At 35.5% G+C, this 11,088-nt stretch overlaps 1 protein-coding gene across 7 annotated transcripts in view; it reads left to right on the forward strand.

Moving 5' to 3' along the window:
• The window catches only part of PDLIM5 (PDZ and LIM domain 5), a 215,279-nt gene that overhangs the window by 113,229 nt on the left and 90,962 nt on the right, over positions 1–11,088 (forward strand). For 5 of the 7 annotated variants that reach the window (XM_087434608.1, XM_087434602.1, XM_087434603.1 and 2 more), the window contains 3 exons: positions 428–846; positions 10,482–10,654; positions 11,009–11,045. In XM_087434608.1, coding sequence (XP_087290734.1) covers positions 428–846; positions 10,482–10,654; positions 11,009–11,045 — 629 coding nt within the window. The remainder of the gene's footprint in view (positions 1–427; positions 847–10,481; positions 10,655–11,008; positions 11,046–11,088) is intronic. The other 2 variants (XM_087434605.1, XM_087434609.1) reach the window with 1 other exon arrangement.

Genomic DNA, 11,088 nt, shown 5'->3' on the forward strand with positions numbered 1-11,088 from the left:
GAACATGTTTGAAAGATGGAATTATAGTTGAGACTCTGGATATTTTCAAATAAACATTTTGGTCAGAGATGTTTTGTTTATTGTGGGGTATTTAAAAAATGTTCCTTTGGAATATGTCTCAACTGACACTTATGATGGCCTTTTAGTCTTTTTGATAGCTTTCCTGCTCTATTTCCCAAATATTTTGAAACACCTTTCATTTTTATTAAAAAAAATATATTCACTGTGTGCATCTGTGTTATGCATGTTGGGACCCATTAGCATGCATGTTATGCTGTATCAACTCATTGTTTTTACCTGGAAACGTGAAGTTTGGGCTGCTAACATGATTGTGTTTGTCTTTTTAAAACTAGCTGCGTGTTCTTTTCAGTGAATCTATTTTGCATGTATTTGGTGTGTTTTGTGTGTTTATTTTTATTTTACATAGGGAGAACCTAAAGAAGTAGTTAAACCTGTGCCCATTACATCTCCTGCTGTGTCCAAAGTCACTTCCGCCACCAACATGACCTACAATAAGGCACCCCGGCCCTTTGGCTCTGTGTCTTCACCAAAAGTCACATCCATCCCATCATCATCATCTGCCTTCACCCCAGCCCATGCGACCACTTCATCACATGCTTCCCCTCCACCCGTGGCTGCTGTCACGCCTCCCCCATTGGCTGCGTCTGGACTGCATGCTAATGCCAGTCTTAGTGCTGACCCGCGTCCGTCTGCACTGAGCGCTGGTAAACCTGCAGTTAATGTCCCATGGCAGCCCACAGTCACCAGCGTGTGTTCCGAGACTGCTCAGGAGCTAGCAGAGGGACAGAGAAGAGGATCCCAGGGTGACAGTAAACAGCAAAATGGGTAGGTGGCCAAGGGTGCTTTCTGCTTTTATCAAAACTCTTCTTTCAGGCAATTTCTGGGAAACAATCTACATCCCCCTAAAATCAGCTGTTCTTAGAAGGAAGGAAGATTTGAAGTTTTATTTGCCTCATTAACATGTAGCTTTCTCTTATATACATACAGCACTTTCTGCAAGGCAATTATAGGTTAATTGGCAATTATAGGTTAATTATGCATTTTGACATGTTATGAACTGTGTAACATATTCCGTAACTCTTTTTCTCCGAGTTCTGGCACAACATTGAGCAGCTGGCACTTATAATGCAAGGCGAATCTTGAATATTTCTTCTTCGATTTTTCCATCCTTTTATTAGCCCCCACAAGTTTAAACAGTGGTTACAGTTGTGTCAGCCTATGTATCTCATCCTAAGGAGAGAGGAAATGAGGAATTTGTGAGAAGCTTTTTTTCTAGGAAGTAATCTTAAGAAGACAGAAAACAAATTTAGTTTTTGCTCATGTCTATGTATCATGTAATAGCTTAGGTCAGATAGCTAGCAACATTCTTTTCAGATAAGCTTAAGCTAGAATGTAGTCTTCAAAAGCAAATAGTAATGACAGAACAAGAATATTAAGGGATGCTTTAAAAACGTCAGAAGCAAATTAGAAAGTATTTTCATTGTAAAAGATTTTTCTAAAATGAATGGATTTAAAACAATGAACACTAAATATATAATGTTAGCAGAAGTTTTTGAAAATCTATTCCTTATAATTTTTCCCTTTTTGGGGTACATTTTTTGAAAAATTGGTTGAAGTCTATTTTCAGCTGCCTCCATTTATAGATGGTCATTGTATTCTTTTTGGAATTCAGTGACCATACTTTAAGCCAAAGTCATTTTTGTAAAATCATTTGATCAGATTTATTGTGACAAAAATGCACTTTAAAAAGAAAACAAAGGGAAATAATCTGCATGGGTGAAGGTTTTTACCAATGCCAGTTCCCAGGAAAATATAATTAAAATAATTGTTTGAATAGATCTTTTCTGAGATAATCCCTTCCGCATGTTAATTCATGTAATGAAGGGGCTATGCTTTCTGTAGCACCGCTGCCATGGCAACTCTGAGCTCTGAAAAGGAAGATGGCAGGGTTCCAGGCTGCTGCTGGGAGAGAGCAGGAGGTCTGGAGGAACAGCTCCTGGGCCCACATAGGGTTTTGTGGTTGTGGGTGGCTTTTTAAAGTTCTGATGTATATATACTGGGGAAAAGTAGAATCCCTCAAAGTGTTATTTCTTTTTTCATGTGAGGAAGAGAAATAATACAGTGTTGAGGTGCACTTGGTTATATTTTTTCGTGTATGTCTATTTTAAGACAAGTAGATTTTAAAGTAATCGAAGTAGATATCATGAAAAGACAGATGCTGCCCATCAGATGCTAGCCCCACAGAAAACTAAGAGCAGGAATTTACTATGTTTATTAAATTCCAGGTTCAGTAAAAGAAAGTTCATTGAAGGAAGTATTTGAGCTAAAATCTTTTCTCCTTACTAACATTTCTTGAACTTTTATAAGGAAATCTTCTTATTGGAAAATTGTAGAGGTATAAGCAAATTGAAGTTACGGAAAAGGATGACATTTAAAACATGTAAAAATATCAAGCTTAAATTTTGTGTTTTATAAGCACAACTTTGGTGATTAAACTTGAAATGATTTAAAGGTTATTATTTTCACACTATAACTGTAGGCAGTAGTGCGGTTGTAGGGCCTTTGTGGTGGATTCTTAATCAATCAATATGTGATTGTGAAGCACGTACCTGGTATCCAGCACTGTGCAAGATTCAGGAGAAAAGGGATTATTACATATTTTGCATCATCAACAAACAAGTTACTGCTTTGCATTTGCAAACTGAGTGTATTTAAAAAGAGCTTGATTTCAAATGTTGTCCAGATGTTGGCACAATGAAAACTTGATTACTCCGAAAACAAAGTGTGGTGTCTGTGAAATTGTAAGACCAATTTGCAGTGCCCTTTCTCTTACAGTGTTTAGAGTAGTGAAATCAAAAATAAATCACACACTTTACTAGTCAGTGATGTGTCATTTTGAAGAGTAGGTGTTTTGTTATATTGATGAGTGCATTTCCTCCATCAGGTGTCAGTTTTTCTGAAATCACTGTCAGACTTTTACTAATTATGTGATTGTTAAATTTTCCATATTTTTATAATGTTACAAAAGATCTGCAACAAAACTCTTTCAAAGTTGAGAGTTGTTACTTTTATATTTATTTATTTTTTTGGTGAGGAAGATTGGCCCTGAGCTAACATCTGTATCCATCTTCCTCTGTTTTGTATGTGGGATGCTGCCACAGTGTGGCTCGATAAGTGGTGAGTATGTCTGCACCTGGGATCCAAACCCGCAAACCCCGGGCCACAGAAGTGTAGCACGCAAACTTAACCACTATACCATGGGGCCGGCCCCGAGAGTTGTTACTTTTTATTAGTTTTTATTTTATAAATAATGTATTGCCAGTAACCAAAAATTTAAGAGTTCAGAAGGATTAAAGTTAAATGCATAGTTATCTTTGTCCTCAAAGCAAGAGGACTATTAGTTTCTATGTGATTTAAAGTAACTAGCTAATTTGCTGGTTTGATAGATATCCCACACAAATTTATTTAGGATTAATAAACATGAGACGCAGGCGAGTGGTTATTTATTAAGCATCATTACTGAGAAATAATTAGTTAATATTCAACCTAATAGTATGAAATCTATAATGTTGATATTTTTTAGAATGTTTCTTAATGATACTATGTAAACATTCCTGTTCTTTCTTATAAATAGTAATGAACAAGGCAATTTAAGAAATTTTAATCTTTCTTCTACATATACAGCTTGTTGGTCTTGGCTTGCTGTTTTCTTTCTTACTCTCTCATACTCTTCTTACTCTCCTTAGAGGAAAACGAGGCTTATATCCAAACAGGAAGGGAACTCTTTTGTGTCAGGTAGTTGAAGTGATTTACCTTTTCCCTTTCCAAATGCCCTTGCATTATAATGTGCCACTGCTTTCAAGAGGTAAGTCTTTCATAGATCCTTCCTTAACATCAATTTCCTCGGACTGCAGTTTTCTTCTAACAGTTCCTATGTGGTATTTTGAAGAACCTGGCCTTGAAACATACAATATAATGATATGGTAGTAATATTTTTAAATGCTTTTCTTTTTGCAGAAAACACAAGTGACAAAGTTAGTATCCACATTACTGGAGAGGAAATATGGTGATTTATATATGAGCATGAATGCCCGATTTTTGCAAAATTAAGTTACAGTTTGCAAAACAGCTGTAATTTAAAATAACCACATTTAGTATTTTCAGTAAGTTTGGTTTGCATTGCTGTGTTGTGGTGAAGTGCTTTATGGTAATAAATGGTAGTGTTTGACTTGTGTCATAAAATATATGTGGAGTTTGCTGTGTAATGATTTAGAAGAAATAATGCCTGAGGGAATGTAGTTTGTATCGGTTGAGACTGTTAGAAGACAAAAGATAAAGACAGAAGAGAAAGATAAACATATGTACCACTAGTGAATAGCATATATAAAACTGAGTTGATTTCCAAATTCATATCAAAAACCAGTGTTTCCTAGGAAAGTCTCTAAGAACCTTTATGATTTTTCAAACAATATTGCTGGAAGGTTTAGACCTCTATATATGCAATTTGTGTCACTGGATGATAGAAAGTTATACACCTTTGAAATTAAGAGAGATAATTGCCAGCTTATTAAATGTTACAGTTAATTGGCATAGGCATTGGGAATCACCGTGGTATAATTTTAAAACCTCGCTTTTGTCTCTGTTGGTATTGACAGTAAACAGGCTGATGATTACTAGCTTTAAAAATAGATAAAAATCACATTAGATAAGAACTTAATTTTGTTTTAAGTTATGATTATTCTGAGCAAGTGCTCATATTTCTTTATTATGACACTATAGAATAGAATTGGAAATAGGGAATACAATCTTAGATACACCCAAGAGAATTAACTTTGAATTACTAGAGCAGCTTCATTCCGGTGTGGCTGTGGTCTCACTGATTGAATAGTTTCATGTTATATACACATAGGAATATTACACACCAATGTACCAGTGAAACATCCCCAAACCCTGATATATTGCTTGTCTATTTAAAGTTAAATTCTTATACACAAAGATTTTAACTAGTTAGTAGATTCCAGTGTAAAAAACAATTTGACTTGTAAAGGAGAAAAAATAGGACTTGGACAAATAAATTTAAGCATTTATGTTAAATATAATTGTTTTAAAATTCAAGATTCAGATTCATTAATTTATTAGGTATTACTATGCATTGTGCTAGGTGTTCCTAAATGCATTATCTGATTTAATTCTCATTTAGACTTTGAACAATGAGAGGTTACGTAATTTTTCAAGTCATGCAGCTTATAAGTGATAGAGTTAAGATTTGAGACTAGGTCTTTTGAAGCCAAATTTTGGTGTGCCTTCCTCTGTATCACCTGCTTGTGACCTGGGCTTATTTCTGTTACTTTGAATTAGTATTTGGTTTTGGTGATTGTAGACTTGAGGAAAATTGAGTGAATTGAGGTTATATGAGTGAATAATGTGCACAAAGCTCAGCTGGGTTTGATAGCGCTTTTCTTATTTGGAGCAATTGGGGAATGTATACTAACAACAAACCTGTGTTTATATAGTTTTCAAAGAGCTTTCAAATATGCTAAACATGTGCCCTTGCAAGAAGTCTGCAAGACACAGAAATTGTGATCCATTTCACTGTTGAGGAAAATGAGGATTCTGTAGATTGCAGCTTGCCCAGGGCACAGGGGAAGTGGGCAGCATAGCCATAGTGAGAAGCCAGGCCATCTGACTGTCACATTGGCACAAATGCCACTGCGGTGTATGATTGCTATTTCATTTGGGGGCATTTTCTAAAATATGTGAAAATATTTGTTCAGCACACTCCACTTGGCATCTTTAGGTTGAAACCAATCAACCCTCCACTTGCTGCCCTTCACCAACCATAGAACATTCCCCCACCTAATGTTGACATAAAACATTTTCCTAAACTTTAAAATGTTTAAATAGACATCTAAAATTCTACTCTGTTCAGGAGAGGTTATTTTGAAAAACTATTACCCTCCTATTTAAAATAGCAATGCAGAGGAGAGAATGCTTTGCATTGTGACTACAGAGGAATAAATACTGGTAAACTATTGAGATCAACTTACTCCTGCATGTCACCCGCATTCAGCAAAATTCAACCCTCTGTTGAATTAATGAAACTGACTCTGGTGTGTGGAAATACAGCTTCGCTAATACTAAGATTGTGGAATACTGCACAATCTTAGTATTAAAACTGGGAGGCAGTGTTTCTCACTACATTTACAATGAATTAGTAGTTATGAGAACTAAACTTCATTGCAGAAGGATTGATTCACCAGTGTGTTGACAAACTATATAGAGTTTATACTTTAGTCTTCTCTGTCCATAATGGAATATGAATGTATTTGTTTTTAATGATTCTGTACTTCATAAGCTATGTGAATGAATTATGTTTTGAGGTTTCCCCCTTAAGGTGTTATTAACCTCGTTCCTTAAATATATCATATCAGACATGCCTTTCTGGGCAATAATTAGGTCTCTGCTATTACAGAACTATGAAATTCCCACAAATCAGTTCTAAACTTACTGGGATATGCTTGTGAATGAGGGCAGTGTAATGACAAACAGAGGAGAATATGAAAATGGAGTGATAGCCCATTATTTATGACCCGCAGTGCTTCTTATATATTTTCATCATACTCACTAAGTTTTAAAAAAGTAGGGAAAATTTTCAAATAGCATATCATTCCTTTGTAATATATGATTTGGGTTAATTTATGTGAGGAGATTACACTTGCTATTAATATATACTTGTATTATGTGACACTGTAAGATTTTTTCGTATTCTTCTCTGATTTTAAAAGTGATTCTAAAATGATGTTTCTACATCTTGCCTTCTAATAATTATTTTATTGTCTACCTTTTGTTAGGAATATAATAGAAATTTAGATTCATGATAAAATGGATTTTATAGAAACCTGGAAATGTTTTAAAGATAGTAGATCTTGGGGCTGGCCCGGCGGTGCAAGCAGTTAAGTGCGTGCGCTCCCCTGTGGCGGCCCGTGGTTCGCCGGTTCGGATCCCGGGCACACACCAACACACCGCTTGGCAAGCCATGCTGTGGCGGCTTCCCATATAAAGTGGAGGAAGATATGCACGGATGTTAGCCCAGGGCCAGTCTTCCTCAGCAAAAAAAGAGGAGGATTGGCAGATGTTAGCACAGGGCAGATCTTCCTCACACAAAAAAAATTAAAAAAAAAAAGATAGTAGATCTTTCTGTCTTGGCGTTAGTACCTTGAGACTTGAACTAGCATTAATATATGAGATTTTTCTCAGTGTTTTGGGAAACAAAGAAAAACAGATAAAACTGTTATCCAAATAATAACAATGTAACAAAATTTTGACTAACATTTGTTCTTTTTTGTTTGTGTTTACATGATTATTTTGAAGCATGATGTTTGTGTAACATGTTCACATAAATTCATTGGTTTCAATTTTGTTATTTCATTTTGTTTCTTTTCTTCTTCTTCTTCTTTTTTTTTTTCCCACCTCATATTTGTCTGTTTTCCATCATCCTGGGAACATCAATGTCTTCTGCACTTTATCACATCTTTTTTGTGTGTATTATTCCTGCTTCAGTAACCCTGGCGCCGTGTAAGTAGCTAATCAGTGGTTCCTTTTGTAATTTTCATCATTGTCTCTCTGTAACTTTCTGTCTTGCTTTCAACTTAACACCGCCCGCAAATTTTTAGTATCTTCTCATTGCAAGAATTTTCAGGTATGTTAAGGAGCCGAGAAAACATGTTCTATGTGCTGGAGAACTTCATTTGAATCAGTGATTGTATTCAGAACAACCACACTTCTGCGGTGGAAAAACCTAATAGGCTGATTAAGTATTATAGACAGTGTATACTGGAGTTAGAGATGTAGTTTGGGCCTCCCTTTAGTATTTCTTAAAAATGAACTTGCTAATTTGGAATGTCTCTATTTTGAAATAAATTATTTGCTCTTGATAGTTACATTTATGTTCTATCCCAAATACATTTTTACAAATAAAATCATTGAGATTATTCTCTTCTTTAATCATAGAGTCATCAACGTCTAGAGTTTCAGAGCCAGAAAACACTAAGTAAATGTTGAGAAGTTTCATGTCACTTAACACAAGACCTTGAGCTGTGGTGAATGGCACAGTCTGAGGTGTACTACCTTTTGCAAGTGTGTCATGGCTAAAAGATATTCTTCAGTGTCATTTTATTATGCTTAGTGTCATAGCTTGACACCACTGTTTTGTATTTTTATAGGCCAAACCTTTTACAGAGGATAAAATAGTCTTATACCTAAAATTGACACCATTTAAGAGTAAACTACACTCACTAACTAGAGAGAAATGTAAAACTATAGTAAGTAGCTAAGTAAAAGGTTTTTTAAGTAATTGCGTAAGATGAAGTGTTGTCTGTTTAGTAATTTATATCTGTCAGAGGCAATGTGTTTATGAAGTAATCTATGCCTGTTATTTCCTGATTTTTAAAAATGTCTGTTTTAAAAAGGATTAGATTTTGTTCAATGTTAGGAAAAGGTATTTCAGATATTTTACTCTGAAATCTTAAAATATTACCATACATTATAATAATAAGTATTACTAGTTTGTGTGTAAATACTATTGATTCTGTTCTTTATATTTGCAGATGACCCATAGTCTTAGAACACGCATCGCAAATAAATTTTCTAGTAATCATAAAAGAACACATTACATGATCATGACCATACTAGTATGGGTTAAGTACTATGGAAAGCACTTTACATACCTTATCTGTCTTATTTATTCCTCAGAATAACCCTTTAGGGTGGATGCAATCCCCATGTCTCAGATGGGAAAAATAGAGACTTGGAGAAGTTAATTGACTTACCTACAACACACACTGAGTGGAGGATGTGGTACTTGAAACTATTGTCTGTCTGACTGTAATGCCAGGGTTCACTTTAATTATATCATGTTCTTCACTGGACACAAACTCTCCTGGTGTACTGAGACGACTTTGATAGTGTAACTATTAAAATGACAGCAGTCCTGTAGCAGGCTGATAGTGCTGTGATTTCTCGCAGTGAGTTCTACCCAGCAGGTGTCGCCACCCTCATCTGACCCACTTAGAGCACTTGCTCTACTTGGGTCTGTGTCAGTCGTCTGCTAGTCCAGACTCAGACTCTTCTGATATTAAATTCATAGCCTCTAAAAGTTTGGGAGGAAGGGAGGAGTATTTATTACGTTCTGTAGATCTTAGGTTAAAGTGTAAAAAACAACGTACATTGTAAATTCCTTTGCTTTGTTAATAGAAAAATGAATGTTCTTAGCAAACTCAAAGTTCTTGAACTCTGTACTTTACAAATCCCTTTCACATATATTATTACATTTAATCCTCAGAACAGTGCTACTTTGTATGTGATATTTTTGTTTTGTAAATGAAAAACTGAGGCTCAGTGAGATTGACTTGTCCAAAATCACACATCTGGCAAGTCACAGAGCCAAGATTTACATCTTGGTCTTTTGATAGGTGTTTCATTGGTTTCTGATATACCACAGCTCTTCTTTCTGCTCGTCCTGCACTCACTTCATTTAGGATGAGGAATGTCTATACACATGAGTGAGGAAACTATAGAAAATAACTGGGGGCCGGCCCGGTGGCACAGCATTTAAGTTCTCACGTTGCGCTTCAGCGGCCTGGGTTGGCTGGTTCGGATCCTGGGCACGGACCTGCTCACTGCTCATCAAGCTGTGCTGAGGCAGCGTCCCACATAGGAGAGCTACAACTCTACAACTAGGATGTACAGCTATGTCCTGAGGCTTTGGGAAGAAAAAAGAAAAAGAGGAAGATAGGCAACAGATGTTAGGCCAATCTTCTTAAAAAAGAAAGAAAAGAAAAGAACAGTCTGACCATTTTTCAAAATTGTGTTTGGAATTGCTAGTTTAGCCTGTACTAAACCATTGTTGGGTCCTGGGCCTAGGGAAGATAGGATCATTTCATTTTGTGAAAGCCAATACGTTTAGCAGCATATCAATATTTAACAGTGGTTGTGAGTGTAGTACATATCTGTGATTTGTTAGGCATACAATACAAGTATTTCTAATTGTTTGATTTTAACTACTGTGGACTTTTTCATTTCTTGTTATTTTCCTTCTTTTCTTATTCTTTTCTTTTCCTTTTCTTCATGTTGGAAATCTCTCTTCTGCTGCCTTCTTCTGTCAATTAAAAGGAAAATCCCGCCTAAACGGTAACCTTTCCGTTGAATAGATACATATACTATCATTTTATATTAGCCTTAAGTACCTTGTGTTTTTTTACTAATTTTTAAAAAACTTAGTCTACTATATTTTAGAAAGATGCTTTTTTTAAAAAAAATTGAGGCTGAGTCTTGCAAAAGCAAAATATATAAAAGGAACATTGAGGATTAAATGTATAAATGATAAATAATTTGGCGGTGGATATTTTTATCCTTAATATAATTAAAATTTTTTAAATTCTTTTTTTACTTCTCAATGCTAGCCCACCAAGAAAACACATTGTGGAGCGCTATACAGAGTTTTATCACATACCCACTCACAGCGATGCCAGCAAGAAAAGACTGATTGAGGATACTGAAGACTGGCACCCAAGGACTGGAACGACCCAGTCTCGCTCTTTCCGAATTCTTGCCCAGATCACTGGGACCGAACATCGTGAGTGCATATTTAGGGGTTCTAATGGATGAATGTTCTTTGCCCTAGAGCGTAGCATTTAGATTGATGAACAGTTATTAGAAAACGATAATGTTCCTGAGACAGTTTGCTTTTAAATTATGCCATGCATAATATGGGTACTGTAAATAAGAAACCAGCCCAGGAGAGTAATGTTGAAAAGTATAGTAGCAGTAGCAGTGACTATAGTATATAGCCAATGACAACATATTATGATATTTTTTATTGGCTCTCTGCAACTTGACCATTTGGTATTGACTGATACGGGTAATTGCTTAAGTGATTTTAAAGTTAAAAAAAGCAAACTAATACTAGATATTGCTTATTATATTTCAGTGAAAGAATCTGAAACTGATAATACAAAGAAGGCAAAGTAAGTTGTCCATTTTTTTGTACATTGAATGCTTACCTTTCAT

The sequence above is a fragment of the Ceratotherium simum genome, chromosome 8 (genome assembly GCF_057802395.1).
Source record: "Ceratotherium simum simum isolate JZ-2026a chromosome 8, ASM5780239v1, whole genome shotgun sequence".
Lineage (NCBI taxonomy): Eukaryota > Metazoa > Chordata > Mammalia > Perissodactyla > Rhinocerotidae > Ceratotherium > Ceratotherium simum.